The sequence below is a fragment of the Myotis lucifugus genome, unplaced genomic scaffold (genome assembly GCF_000147115.1).
Source record: "Myotis lucifugus unplaced genomic scaffold, Myoluc2.0 scaffold_90, whole genome shotgun sequence".
NCBI classification, from domain to species: domain Eukaryota; kingdom Metazoa; phylum Chordata; class Mammalia; order Chiroptera; family Vespertilionidae; genus Myotis; species Myotis lucifugus.
In genome coordinates, this window is record NW_005871138.1 from 3,884,941 (window position 1) to 3,900,266 (window position 15,326).

At 43.3% G+C, this 15,326-nt stretch overlaps 2 protein-coding genes across 30 annotated transcripts in view; both read right to left on the reverse strand.

The window, feature by feature from the left end:
• PABPC1L (poly(A) binding protein cytoplasmic 1 like) overlaps positions 1-5,213 on the reverse strand; it is a 37,032-nt gene extending 31,819 nt beyond the window's left edge. For 25 of the 26 annotated variants that reach the window (XR_002829928.1, XR_002829931.1, XR_002829926.1 and 22 more), the window contains exons 1-2: positions 4,880-5,091; positions 2,379-2,572 (exon numbers count right to left, since the gene is read on the reverse strand). Coding sequence is in view for 16 of the 26 variants with exons in the window: in XM_023756237.1 (XP_023612005.1) it covers positions 2,379-2,572; positions 4,880-5,072 (387 nt within the window). In the remaining 10 variants the exon portion in view is untranslated. Of the gene's footprint in view, positions 1-2,378; positions 2,573-4,879 lie in introns of all 26 variants that reach the window. The other variant, XM_023756239.1, reaches the window with a different exon arrangement.
• Positions 5,214-6,568: 1,355 nt separating this feature from the next.
• YWHAB (tyrosine 3-monooxygenase/tryptophan 5-monooxygenase activation protein beta) overlaps positions 6,569-15,326 on the reverse strand; it is a 21,749-nt gene continuing 12,991 nt past the window's right edge. For 2 of the 4 annotated variants that reach the window (XM_023756249.1, XM_023756248.1), the window contains exons 2-6: positions 13,247-13,549; positions 11,208-11,331; positions 10,040-10,203; positions 8,674-8,871; positions 6,569-8,461 (exon numbers count right to left, since the gene is read on the reverse strand). In XM_023756249.1, the coding sequence (XP_023612017.1) occupies positions 8,405-8,461; positions 8,674-8,871; positions 10,040-10,203; positions 11,208-11,331; positions 13,247-13,546 (843 nt within the window). In that variant the 5' untranslated portion in view covers positions 13,547-13,549 and the 3' untranslated portion in view covers positions 6,569-8,404. The remainder of the gene's footprint in view (positions 8,462-8,673; positions 8,872-10,039; positions 10,204-11,207; positions 11,332-13,246; positions 13,550-15,326) is intronic. The other 2 variants (XM_006091413.3, XM_023756250.1) reach the window with 1 other exon arrangement.

Genomic DNA, 15,326 nt, shown 5'->3' on the forward strand with positions numbered 1-15,326 from the left:
CTGTGTCCATGGGCTATGATATATGCATATAAATTCCCCCTGGTTAACCTCTGCCCACCCACCTCTGCCTTCCCGCTGAAATTCATCAGTCTGTTCCATGCTTCTATGTCTCTAGATTTATTTTGTTCATCAGTTTATTTTCTTCATTAGATTCCACATATGAGTGAGATCATGTGACACTTATCTTTCTCTGACTGAATTATTTCCCTTAGCATAATACTCTCCAGGTCCATCAATGCTGTTGCAAATGGTAAGAGTTCCTTCTTTTTTTACTGCCATGTAGTATTCCATTGTGTAGGTGTACCACAGCTTTTTTATTCACTCATCTGCTGATGAGCACTTAGGCTGTTTCCAAATCTTAGCTATTGTAAATTACGCTGCTATGAACATGGGGTGCATACATTCTTTCTGATTGGTGTTGGAAGAATCACAATACCAGATATCAAGTTATACTACAAGGCTACTGTATTCAGAACAGCCTATACTGGCACAAGAACAGGCATATAGATCAGAGGAACAGAACAGAGACTCCAGATATTGACCCAAGCCATTATGCTCAATTAATATTTGACAAAGGAGGCAAGAGCATGCAATGGAGTCAAGACTGTCTCTTCAATAAATGGTGTTGGGAAATGGACAGGTACATGCAAAAAAAAAAAAATGAAACTAGACCACCAACTTACACCATACACAAGAATGAACTCAAAACGGATAAAGGACTTAACTGTAAGTCATGAAACCATAAAAATCCTAGAAGAAACCATAGGCAGTAAAATCTCAGACATCTCTTGTAGCAATATATTTACCAATACATCTCCTAGGACAAAGGAAACCAAGGAGAAAATAAACAAATGGGACTACATCAAAATAAAAAGTTTCTGCACAGCAAAAGAAACATCAACAAAATGAAAAGAGAGTCCATTGCATGGGAGAATATATTTGCCAAGGATACATCTGATAAAGAGTTAATTTCCAAAATATATAAGGAACTCATACAACTTAAAAAAAGGAAGACAAGCAACCCAATTCAAAAATGGGAAAAGGACCTAAATAGATACTTCTCCAAAGTGGACATACAGAAGGCAAGAAACATATGAAAAAATGCTCAAAGTCACTAATCATTCGAGAGATGCAAATTAAAACAACAATCAGGTACCACCTCACACGTATCAGAATGGCTATCAACAACAAATCAACAAGCAGTGTTGGTGATGTAGAGAAAAGGGAACCCTAGTCCACTGTTGGTGGGAATGTAGACTGGTGCAGCCACTGTGGAAAACAGTATGGCATTTCCTCATAAAGTTAAAAATGGAACTCCCATTTGACTCTTTCAGGAAATTCTTAAACTCTTTTTTTTTTAAATTTTTTTTTAAAATATATTTTATTGATTTTTTACAGAGAGGAAGGGAGAGAGATAGAGAGTTAGAAACATCGATCAGCTGCCTCCTGCACATCTCCCACTGGGGATGTGCCCGCAACCAAGGTATATGCCCTTGACCGGAATCGAACCTGGGACCCTTCAGTCTGCAGGCCGACGCTCTATCCACTGAGAGAACCGGTTTCGGCAAATTCTTAAACTCTTAAAGTGTCAGCTGACTGGGGAAAATGGAACTAAATATTATTGAGCCATCTACTATGTGCCAATCTTATTCTAGGTACCAGGATACAAAGATAAATAAAAACAAGATCATTACTCTTATGGAACTTCCACTCTATTATAAGAGAAATCTTAAAAACAAGATGTGGCCATTGATTGCAATGATGACCTCAATTAACAGCCTTCCTATATCCACACTCTTTGTCCTATAATTTCTATGTCCTCTCACTCTGAATTGGGTCTTGTGACTTGCTTTGGCAAATAGAATGCATTGGAAGTGACTGTGTGCCAGTTCCAAGCTTAGATCTCAAGAGGCCTGGTGAGCTTCCACTCTGTCTCCCAGGCCCCTGCTATTGCCATGGGCTAGCCTGCTGGAGGATGAAAGACCATAGGGAGGAAAGCTGAGATGTTCCAGCGAACAGCCAACCACTGCCTAGAAGCAGAGCCACCCAGCTCTCCGTAGGCACATGAAGGAGCCCAGCCAAGGCCAGACCTGTTCAGCTGAACTCAGCCCAAATCACCAACTGCAGAATTATAAGCTAAGTAATGGCTGTTGACAGTGACTAAGCTTTGGGGTGATTACACAGCAAGAGCAGACTGAAACACAGGTGGCCTCTGATAGGTATGTGAAGATGAAACTGAAAGAATTACTTCCATTCCGGTCCTTGCTGAACCTAGAGCTTAACTGAAAAGACCTCATATACTGTAAAGTGAGGGGCTGCTTGGAACACCTCTACCACACAGGTACTTGACCCAGACCCCCTCAAGAGGGCTCACCAACCTTGCAAGACAGGATGTTTCCGAAGGTGGAGAAGGTATCATATAAGGCCTTGTTGTCAATGGACTCCTCCAGGTTCTTGATGAAGATGTTGCCCACACCCGACTTTCGAAGTCTTGGGTCTCGCTGGGACCACATGATGCGAATGGGTTGGCCTTTGATAACCTCAAAGTTCATTGTGTCCAGTGCCAGCTCCGCTGGACAGAAGAAGGAGAGAAAGGAGCAAGTTAAGGGGACTCCCTGAGCCCTCAGGTGCTTACTGGTAATTGGGAGCCTCCTTCCAAAAAAAAAAGAGCCAGAGTCTGGGTCTCACTGGAGATAGAGCCTGAAGGCTCAGGAGGGATAAGAATTAAAGTGTATGGCACTCCTCCCACTTTTTAGGATCTCATTCAACTCCTCACTATAGCCACGTGAGCATGGATTTCTACCCCCATTTTACAGAAGGGAAAACTGAGGTTCAGAAAGGGGAAAGATCAGTGGCAGAGCCAGGTCTACTGTGGTCTCTAAAGCACACCGAGTAGATAAAAATGTAAAGGAGGGCCTCTATGACAAACGGTGGCAGCAGTCAGAGGAAATTCAAGCTCAGAGGTGCTGAGCAGCAGAGTTGAGATTTGAACCCAAGTAGTAGGATGTTGGGGGAGGCAAGCATCACCTCTCTGAGCTGGTTTCTTCCTCTAAAGTAGTGATGATGATGATGATATTAACCACCCTTTCACACCTACCTCTAGGTTGTTGGACAGGCTGAAAATTAAATAAGGTATGCAAGGTGCCGCCCTAGCCGGGTTGGCTCAGTGGACACAGCGTCGGCCTTCGGACTGGGAGGTCCTGGGTTCGATTCTGGCCAAAGACACATGCCAGGGTTGTGGGCTCGATCCCCACTAGGGGGCGTGCAAGAGGAAGCCAATCAGTGATTCTCTCTCATCATTGATGTTTCTATCTCTCCCTCTCCCTTCTTCTCTGAAATCAATAAAGAAATATATATATTTAAAAAGGTATGCAAGGTGCCTTGTCCTTAGCACCTGGCACGAAACAGATGGTTGGCAAATGGCAGTGTGTCTGAAAACAGCAGCCTATGCCTGTCCTCTTGTGACTGCTATGGCCTTTACCTCTCCCCGGTCACATGCTGTCCCTTGCTTAAAGGATTCCTCTACCTTCAGAGGCATGGACAGGAACTGTGCATAACTCAGTGGAGTCTGGTTTTTCCATCAAGTTCTACCAATGAACACCCAGGGCTAAACCCCTTCTCTCTGGAGCTCAGCTTCCCCATCTATGAAGTCTGGCCAAAAGGTCAGGTGTGCAGAACTTGGAGAAAGCTGGAAATGGCAGTGGGTGGGGAAAGCAGAGCAAAAGAGAAGCCCCCCTGGAATCCAGCTCAGTCATCCCCCTGGGAAACAGGCTGAACCACCCCAGCAAACCCCCAGCTGGAGGGGAACCTCCCCATCCACCCAGCAGACGCAGAGTAAGCCTTGTTGGGTTGTTTCTGGAGTCTTGCACCTGAATGCTGGTTACTTTTTTTTTTCTTAGGTTACACTTATTGAGCCCATGCAGTGGTTCTCAAACCTTCTAGCCCTTTAAATACAGTTCCTCATGTTGTGACCCAACCATAAAATTATTTTCGTTGCTACTTCATAACTGTAATGTTGCCACTGTTATAAATTGTAATGTAAATATCTGATATGCAGGATGGTCTTAGGCGACCCCTGTGAAAGGGTCGTTCGACCGCCAAAGGGGTCGCGACCCACAGGTTGAGAACCGCTGTAACTGGAGAGACTTCATAGACAGTTTTCCTTCCAAGCCTTAGCTCCCATTTCACAGATGAAGTGTCAAGTGTGAACTTTTGCTCAAGCTCACACCCTAGTGGAAAAACTTGAGCAAAACCGGGGCTCTTAAACTCTCATCAGAGGTGTGGGCACACCCACCCCGCAAGCGCTAATCAGCTAATCAATCCCATCAGCTCTGAGAAACGGGTTGTGGAGCCTAAGGTGGAGGCGGTTTTTCTGGGCTTGCCAAGGGAAAAGCGCCTGGTGCAGACCTGGTGTCAGCAGCCGGGTGAGCCCGAGCCCCAGGCCCAGCTCTCCTGGCTTCCCGACTCTTTACCTATGAGGCCTCCCACATCGCCTCACCAGGTGCTTTGAATTTTCTCCTCCTCCCAACCCCTCTATCAAGCAGGTCCGCTCCCCATTTTTCAGAAAGGCAAGGGAAGCTTAGAATGGTTGAGTAATTTGCTCAAAGTCACACAGCTGCTGGCTTTCTAATCCTAGGGTTGGCCTGGCCCTAAAGCCCTTGGATGTTTCCACTCGGCCTCACTATCTCCCCTCTACAAACTGGGGCACCAGGAAAACACACAGTAGGCACACACTAATTGCTAGTTCCTGCTCAGGGCCTCAGGGGGCTCTCTGGACCTGTTTCCCTGGCTGCAAAACTGAAGCTGCAGGAGCAGAGATGGCAGAGCGGACGGCCGAGATGCCGTGGGTGCACCGTGCGTTCCCAGCCCCCGGGCTCACCGTCGGCCGGCTGCTGGAAGTTGATGTAGGCGTAGCCCAGCGAGCGGCGGGTGGCCACGTCGCGGCACACGCGGATGGACAGGATGGGCCCGGCAAGCGAGAACTTCTCGTACAGCATAGCCTCGGTCACGTCGGGGTGCAGGTCGCCCACGTAGAGCGAGGCCAGCGGGAAGCCCGGGCCGCTGGTGTTCATGGCGGGGGGTGGGGGACGAGGTGCCGGCCCCCGCGCCCCGCCTGCGTCACTCGGGCGGGAACCTCGGCGGCGGCGGGCGCGCAGGAAGCAAGGGACTCTCCGTCCCTGCGCGGCCGCCCCTTCTTTTACCACCCCTCGGCGCCCGCGTGCCAATCACCCACGCTCCGGCTCCTCCCCTCTTAGGTCCCCACCTGGGACCCCTCAGCGTTCTAGAAGCCTCCGGAGGCGGGAGAGCCCTCACCTGGCCTGGGGTGGGGCTGTAGAGACGCGGTGGAGCTGAGCTCTCTGGGAGGGCCTGAAACCTGAGTTGTAATCCCCAATGTTATTGCCTTTACGAGCCCGATTCCCGTCTTTGTAAGCTCCCTCTTCGTAAGGATTAAAGAAGACCGGACATCCTGTTTGCATTACAAACAAGAGTATTTTGGAGCGGGATGCCTGGCTATTTTCAAAGGCGTGTACCTAGCCAGCTGAAAGGAGTCTTTTTCTCAAGGCAGCCCAGTCTAGCCCCACCCTCTGGAACCAGCTTTGTGACTTGGGACTGAAGGCTCCATGTGGGAATTCAAGACCACTAAGGCCTTTTTTGACACTGCCTCCTATGTAGTTTGCATAGAGTAGACCTTTTCCTGGGATAGTCCCTGCCCACCTCTTTCTCATTAAGGATCCATTCCACCTGCACACCACTAGGAAGGCTCACCAAGTTACTCTAAGGAACAGTGAGGTCCCAATGCGGTTAGGGCGGTGGTCCCAAGCGGAGCAGCAAGACCCGTCCAGCAATCTTGAGTTTGCAGATTCGATCTGTGCTGTGGAGTCCTTTCTGAAGAATTCCAATCCATGCGGGACAGTACTTCACCTGGCCTCTAGGAGAGGCGGACCCTCCAGATTTCCCTGCTGCAACAAAGCAGGTCCCATTGACCTTTGGCTGGGTGTGTCTCTGAAAGGTGGAACTGCTCCAGAACCAGGGGCAGGAGCTGGTCTGGCTGCCCAGCCGACAGTTGCAAGAAGGCACCAATCAATTCTAATCTTGGGCTAGAAATTACTCCCTCCTCCTAATCATTTTCCTCTCCTTGTGGGAAATCCCGTGAGGATACACAGAGCTGCTGGCTACCATAGTGTTGAGACAGATGACAGACTATTACTTTGGAGATGACCAGGCCTTATGTAACCATCTCACTGTCTTGGTTACATCTCAGGGTTTAAAAAAACAAAAGGAGGGCGTGGGGGGAGAGAAGAGACTTGAATGGGATGCAAAATCCACTGGCATCACCAAATTTTAGAAGCTCCCAAAGACCTAAAGTGGTTTATATAAGGTGGGTAGGCTTTGTATTAATGGTAATTTCTTTCCTTTGAGAACATCTTGACTTCAAGTTCTAAAGGATGACATAAAGCTGTTGCCTACTTTTAAAGAAAGAGTAGAGCCTAAAATGAGTGTGATAAAAAAAAAGTTAGCTAATTCTGGTAGTGATAGAAATGGTGCCACACATCAATTCACAGGCAACTAACTGATAAAATTTTTTATTTCACTTTTGAATTTTTACACGTTTCCTGATTATTCCGTGTAAGGTGGAAACTAGAACTGTTTAAAGACATACACAAATCTAGTACATCAATAACCGGGGATTTTTCTTTTTTTACTATACTATTTTCACAACCACGGGTGTGCTTGCTAGGCAATATAACCATCACAGAAGCAAACGTGAGGCAGAATACTGGTGAGGAAAAACAAAGCAAGAAAGAGCTACCAGATATACAGACAGGCTCGTTCCACGTTCACTACTGCATTTTCAAGCGCCAAGTATTTAACTGCACATTTTTGTTCAGCTAGAAAGGAGGGATTTTTTTTTTTTTTGGTTTGTTTTCATCAGTGCATGAAGGTTTCTTTTCTCATTTCAGCAGATGGACAAACAGATGGATACTACAGCTATGTGGAATGTTAAAGAGAGGGGGGATACTGTGAGACTGGTAGGCCTGGGTATTCTGGATTCTCCCCAATGCAGTGATCATGCAACTTCCCTGCATCAGAGGGTCTTGTTTAAACACGTCTGTGAACTTGGCTGGATGAGTACAGTTGGGAGATCAGGTACCAACAAGCATTATCAGGGCTGGCTGTTAATACAGGGAGGAGTCATGGATATTTAAAAATTCTTTTTGATTCAGATCTTGGTGTGACGGAAGAACAACTGTGCTGAAAACTGGAGGAAGACAGAGCTACGGTGCTGGAAGCTCTTCTTGACTGAAACAAGGCCTGCTCACCAAAGTGCTCACCAATTTCCCTTCTCACCCCCTCCAGGCCTCCTATCCCTGTCCATACAGTATTAAACTGTGAACAAAAGAAAAATAAAGATAAACTTCAAAAAGAAAAAAAAAGGTAAAACAGCAGGACAGAAACTTAAAAAGGAAGAGAAAAAAAAAGTCAACAGTCAAAAAGACAGTAGGAAAGAATGTTTAGATTTCAAAATTTAAAAGCCCGGAGCTAGGAAGAACCCAAAGACTGAGCACTCCTCGTGTGAAAGGCAATCTCTGCAGAACATTATTCATAAAGTTATTACCCAGGAGACAGATAAGGCCATTCATAAGATACACGGCTTGCTTTCTTCTTTAGCTCATGGTTACAAGGAAAGTAAGATTCCACGACTGAAGCACAAGTTGCAAATCAGTGACATTGTTGTAGGACAGGGGTTTTAGTCACGTGTGTTGTATGAGCACTGGACCTTCTCATGGTGTCATAAGCCAGTTAACTGCCACAAAGAATTTCAATTTTCGACTTCGAGTTTCCTCAGAGGAAGACACTGGTCATGAACTTTTGAGTGGCAAGAGCCCCAACTGGTCAAGTGTCTATAAGCCCTGAACAGGCATAATTACTGTGAATTGCCATTAAACTCGAATGCGAAATGACAGGTATCTCACTCCAAGTCCCAGCATCACAATATAATCACTACAACTTTCTGTACAACTGTACAATGGAGCAGTATTTCAGTGACTGTTTAAACTTTCCCAAAAGTTACAGATAATTCAGGTCTATTTTTTCTACCAGTAAGAGTTCTGCTTAGTTACAAAACCCCATAATCACAGTGTTCAGTTTTTAAAAAATTAAACACACAGTAATCCTGTCAATGTTAAAAATCAAAACTTCAGAATGCCGTGGCATTTACGTGACCAATCTGAGTTTAAGATACAAATACCAGCTGTTTATCCCATGGACCATTTTTGCTAGGCTGAGGCTGTGAAAAATCGAAAAGTCAATGTACGATTCTTTTTTTTTTTTTTTATCGCACAAAGGAATATATGTGGAGGGTACAGAGTGACACTGAACAGATCACGGAGCACAATACACATTAGTTCTCTCCCTCCCCAGCATCTCCTTCATCTCCCTGGTTTTCCGACGTCCACAGCTGCAAGAGAAAAACAGAGTTATGATCAAAGCAGGGCTACTAAAATGTACTCTCAGCGGTTTCCCATCTGTAGCACCTTATCTCTCCCTCGACTGTTTAAAATTCTTCCTGTATGAGTGCCAACAGTGATGACTAAAAAGGTCAAAACTTTAGTACTCATTCAACACTTAAATTGAACCAATTTAACACTTTAAAATATTAACTATACTTACAAGGTACAAAACTCTCTTGGGTCTTGGGCAATAGTGAATTATGAGGTGGGTGAGTAGACCATGAACCCTCCAAAAGCAGTCACTGAAACCAGTAGTACTTACAGTGAGATTGTCCCTAAGCAACTGCATGATCAGCGTGCTGTCTTTGTACGACTCTTCATTCAGTGTATCCAATTCAGCAATTGCTTCATCAAATGCCTACAACAAAGAGTCTTTAGCAAAGAAATCACAGGTTCTCTGGAGCACATTTAGTCCAATTTTTTCCTGCTAACAAAGGAATATAATTTATCCTGTCCAGCACTTTGGGAGAACCTAGGTCAGTGATGGCGAACCTATGACACGCGTGTCAGAGGTGACACGTGAACTCATTTTTTTGGTTGATTTTTCTTTGTTCAATGGCATTTAAATATATAAAATAAATATCACAAATATAAGTCTTTGTTTTACTATGGTTGCAAATATCAAAAAATTTCTATATGTGACACGGCACCAGAGTTAAGTTAGGGTTTTTCAAAATGCTGACACGCCGAGCTCAAAAGGTTCGCCATCACTGACCTCGGCCATTATTACCTTGTTTGCTAGTGGTTTCAGCAAACATATAATGAATGTTTATAAAGCACCAACAATGACAAAAATTCTTAGATAAGTCAGCAGGTATCACTGTTAATAAATTCATGTAATTTTTTATTTATTTATTTATTTTTATATATTTTATTGATTTTTTGCAGAGAGGAAGGGAGAGGGATAGAGAGCTAGAAACATCTGGGGATATGCTCGCAACCAAGGTACATGCCCTTGACCGGAATCGAACCTGGGACCCTTCAGTCCGCAGGCCGACGCTCTATCCACTGAGCCAAACCGGCCAGGGCCAAATTCATGTAATGTTTTAATTACCAAAGACATTTCTAGTAATCCTTTAAGAAAACAAAACAAAACACACAAAAAAAACCCCAAACCAAAAACAAAACAAAAAACACTACAACTCAAAAGGTCTGGATACAAGGGATCAAGGGAGAACAGAAATTCACACCACGAACTCTGATTCAATTATGCAACGGAACTTTGAGAATTCATTTCACACACTTTTCCAAATTCTACAACCCAAAGCTTGACAAGAAAAACAAACTACCTTCACCCTGACTTTTCCATAACCCCACCCTCAAATACTAATCAAACAAAAATAAAACACAAAATAGCAGGTGTTAAGAAGAAATCAAAAAGTAGGTCTGAATTTATTTCATAAAATATATACTTAAATATGTATTTTATGAAAATAGTCCAAGACAATGAGTTATATTCAGGAAATAAGTAACTAAGAAGAACAGCACTGTTTTACTATGATCAGAAACCAGAGGGCCTTTCTCACCGTTTTCGCCAGGCTGCAAGCCTTTTCAGGAGAGTTCAAAATCTCGTAGTAAAACACTGAGAAATTCAGTGCCAGGCCAAGTCGAATGGGGTGTGTAGGCTGCATTTCTTTCTTACTAATTTCAAATGCTTCCTGGTAAGCCTGCTGAGAGTTCGACACAGTGGCTAAAAGAAAGATTAAAAAAAAATATTAAAAGGTTGGGTTCTTTCAGAGGCTGCATCACATACTGGACAACTATCAAATTATTTTACCAAACTAGGCTGGATTAAATGTTCAGTGACGCCACCATTTGATTAACAATCATTTGCTAAATGTTTGTTCTAAGTTAAGAACTATATGAAATGCTTTGGGGGAAAACAAAAACAATTATGACAAAGCCCACTAAGGCAGTAAGAAATAGAGAAATAACCTTTAACAAGACAGAACATAAAAAATATGCTCTAGTGGAAAGGTCATGGACTTTGAACCCAAACTTGAATTACCAGCTCTTATTCACTGTGTGTGTCTTGAAGTGAAAACCTCTGTAGCCTTGGTTTCCTTATCAGAAAAATGAACAGACTTCCACCCAAACTCCCAGGGTTGTGTAAGGAATAAATGAGACTCTATAATATTTGGCACATAATAGGCACTTAATAAAACACAGCTATAATTATCACCACCACAGTAATACATGTAAGTGATAAAAGAGATGCATTACTCTTTATATGGTGCTTTCATGGTCAAGTTTCACCTCTAAGGAGAGGGGAGTGGGGGAGAGGAAAACAATGATGTGAGAGAGACACATCAATTGGTTGACTCCTGCATGCTCCCCAACCAGGACTGGGGATGGAGCCTGCAACTGAGGTATGTGTCCTTTACCGGAATTGAACCCGGGACCCTTCAGTCCACAGGCTGATGCTCTATCCACTGAGCTAAACTGGTTAGGACTGCACCAGACTTTTAATGCCCTCCCTATCTTCCCCTTAGATTCATTTTGATCTGTCAACCCACTTTATGACTAAACACATGAAGTGCTTATCACACAGGTCAGCACAATGCTGTGGTCTTTCTGAGTACTGTGATGTTAGTGTCTACAGTGAATAGACAAGGAAAAAACTGTTAAAATTATTATAAAGGAAAACTGACTCCACTAGTGCTCAAATTTCTTTTCTTTTTTAATGTTACTTACTTTGCTTATTGTCTCCAGAAGCCACCTCAGAAAGATATCTAAAATAATCTCCTTTCATTTTCAAGTAGAACACCTTACTTTCTGGTTGTGTAGCATTGGGAATAAGATATTTGTCCAACAGCTCCTAAAAAATGATTCACATTTTGTTAAGAATCTGGAAATATTATTTACAAGATGTTAAAACTATGTCTGAGATTCAAGATACACACTACCACTTCTAAATATTTTTTTTGAAGATTAAAAAAAACATTTTTCATCCAAAGCGTTTAAAAGTTTTTAGCAGATGTCTGTTTTCTTCTGTTAAAAATCACTTCACCATCCATAAGGGGTTGATTAAAGTAGAGCCATACAATGGAATGCTATGTAGGCCTTAAAAATGACGATGTGGAACTACACTGTTAAATATGAAAAGGTTCTCAAAAGAATTCTGAGTGAAATAAAAATGGCAGATTACAAGTATCACATGAATCCTATTTTAATATTAAAATATGTGTCTACACGCACAAAAATACGTACAGGAAAAGTCTGGAATGATACTTTCTCAATGTTAATAATGGTTCTCTAGGTGACAGGAACTATCTGTATGACCTTGGACAAATGACCTAACTATCCTTAGCCTCAGTTTCCTCTGCTCTCCAACAGGAAGCACAATAGCCATCTTCTAGAGTAGTTATGAGAAAGAGCTAAATACATGAAGTGCTTAACATGTTGCCTGGCACATAGTAAGCACTCAAAAGGTAGCTACTACTATTATTAATAATAAATTCCTTTAAACATTTATGCTTACAACAAAAGCAGTTCTGAAGGAGTCCAAGCTTCGTAAACAGAGCAATATTTTCGAAGAGTTGTTTTAGAATGTGGCATCCTGAAAAACTGGTTAAGAGGCAGTAAGTACCATGCGTTCTTCACATTCTTTCAGATGCTCTTAAAAGCTGGTCTACATTTTCAGGAATTATGGAACTTTCTTGCCCTTGGAATACATGCCATACTTCATCTGAATATCAGATGCACCTAACATTCAGGAATTAGTGCACCATTAACAAACCCCCAAATTACCAACAGGCAACAAATTTAGTCATGACATTCTTACACTATGAGTCTAACAAAAAGAGCAGCTCAATGCAAAAGCTTAGTTATAAGGGGATGTAATCAATCAAAGTGAAAAGATGCAAAGGGCAATAGTAATTTTAATTCTTTGCAGACAGACAGGGTGCAACTCCTCATGGGTTAGGGATGAGGAGAACTGCCTGATGGCTGACAAGCTTTGTACAGGTTTTCAAAAGAAAGGTGTCATGGGCAGTAATTCGGAGAGGCAGCCAGCAGGGGAGGAGGTAGATCCACAAGTGTGAATTCCTTTTCCCTTCAAAGCAGCCCTCACCGTTCATTTTTACCTGATTTCACCTGGAAGAAAAAAAAAGTTCCCAGTGGGCTCAGGATGTGAGGGAAAGACAATATGATCATGATTTGCTCTAGGATATGCACCCCTCCCATCCAACCCCAGATGGTGGTCAGAGTGAAAGCAGTTAGGAATCAATCATCTGACCAAGGTTCCTATAAAACATAGGAGAGGAAAATCCCCAAACCACTGTTGATTTGGCTTGGGAACGCAGGCCCAAACTGACCTACGTGGCTAACTTTCGGACAAAAGCAGGACTTTACACTGGGCAGGCATGAAAAGCAGCTCAGCTTTTTGCTCCTAGTGTACAGAATAGCCTCTCTGTGCTGCATCTACCTATAATCCTGCCTATCTGGATTCGACTTCTAAAGAAAAGATGGAGGAATGTTGACTAAATGTTCCTATTTTTCACAGGTCTTTTTGAAAGGAGAGAGGAAAATTCCCCATAAGTGATAAGCAACCTCTGATCAAATAGGAGGTAAGAAAAATAACTTCATATGCTTAAAAATTACTTGCAAATGGTTTGCAGCTTTCCAGTATACTCAGACACCTTTGTCTCATAAGCTGTTTTGAGAGTTTGCATTTGAACATTAAATTAATACAACTTACAAATAACTGTTTGAAACAGAAGCACTGGCCTTACCAGAACATCGTTGCAGATGTCCTGCAGTTCTGCCTCTATCTTCTCCCGGTACTCTTTGCCCATCTGCTGCTTCTTCTCGTTCCTCTCTGTTTTCTGTTCAATGCTGGAGATGACACGCCAGGAAGAACGGCGGGCGCCTACCACATTCTTGTAGGCGACAGAGAGCAGATTTCTCTCTTCATTGGAGAGTTCATGCCCCTGTTCCGTGACTGCCTTCATAGCTGCAGCCATGTCATCATAGCGCTCAGCCTGCTCGGCGAGTTTAGCTTTCTGTACCAGCTCACTTTTATCCATGGTCATTCCCTAAAACAAGAACAAGAGAAAAAGAAAGCAAATGTCAGGCTTTAGGGTCCAGAAAATGCGTGTGTGAATCTTCTTCCACCCATCTGAAAAGAAACATACCTGTATGTGTAACATCTATTTCCAGATGCCCTCAACAACACTGACCAGAAACACCTATCAGCTTAGGTATTTTGCTAAGATTTTTTTCTTACTTTGGTCAATTAATTTACCCAACAATACTACAGGGTAGATATGTTCATAATAATCCCGTCCCCCTTCTTTGAGGTGAAGAAATAGAGGTTCAGCAAAGGCAACGCTGCTTAGAGATGATAGAGAGCCAGAACTCAAATTCAAGTGTCTCTTTCTCTACAGTTTTTGTTTTCTTCTACATTCCTCATCTGCCTCAACACATAGAGACTGCTTAATAACGATTTCTTTAGAAACTTATGCTACATATATGTTCTTTTCTTTTTTCAAAAATTGTCCGGTTTGACCAAACAGTGTAGGGAAAAATATCTTAAGTGTGATGATTGCTTTAATCTTCAGGCAAAAGATATGATTTTATGTTATATTTGGCAGTGCCCATCAAGCAGTAGGTACCTAAAAAACACGTGCCATTTTTATCATATCTTCTGTGATTTGCTAAATTTGTTACAAGAATACGCTGTAGCATAAATCATGGGCAGGCAAATTTGGCTCTAGCACCAGCCCTGCTACTTACAAGTGATATGACCTTGGTCAAATCGCTTAACCTATGAGCTTTGTTTCCTCAGTGGAAAATAAGAAAACTACCAACTCTCCACAGGATTATATACAAATTAGAGGCCCGGTGCACGAAATTTGTGCACAGGATGGGAGGATATGGGGGGGGGGGGCGGGAGCGGGTGGTGGTGGTGGCGGGGTCCCTCAGCCCGGCCTGCACCCTCTCCAATCTGGGACCCCTCGGGGGATGTCCAACTGCCTCTCACAATCCGAGACCGCTGGCTCCTAACCGCTCACCTGCCTGCCTGCCTGATGGCCCCTAACCACCTCTGCCTTGCCCCACACCCGGGACACAGGATTCCCTCCTCCGGCCGGTCGCAGGCACCCGGGACCCAGGCTTCCCTCCCTCTGGCCGGCCGCAGGCACCCAGAACCTGGGCCGGCTGCAGCCACAGGGGACTGTGTGCAGGCAGCTTCACACAGGCAACAGCCGCAGGTGCCCGGGACCACGGGGCGGGCGGCTTGTCCCTCTCCCGGGTCACAGCCTGGCTGGTCCCTATTCCTCTCTCCCCAGTGTTGGGTGTCTGAGCAGTTACGGTGTGATGATGTGACGACCATCTGCATATTAGCTCTTTATTATATAGGATATCAAGCACTAATTCAGTACATGGTATAGGTTGTGAGAGATATGAGTGTATTCCACAACATGCACAGCAACAGAACTTCAAATTATAATTGAGTTCATCTAAAAGTTTCTCTGAAATAGACAAAAATCTTAGTGGCTTCAGTTTATCATTTTATCAAACCCTTTATACACCAATCAGTGAATGCCTTTTAAATTACTCACCTCACCTTAGTCAATTCCCCACTATAATAATCACCATTTATAGAGAATACAGTAAGTTTTGGATGACATGTAGCTACAAAACTATTAGCCAATACAAAATAATTTTATGTACTATTGGTTTAAATTTCAATATATCCATCTGTGCCAGTGTAAAAATACACTAACACCCCAAAGTATAAAAAGATAAAATACTACTTTAAATAGTAATAGGAATACCAGTATTTTTAAAACAAATGCTCTCATTACTATA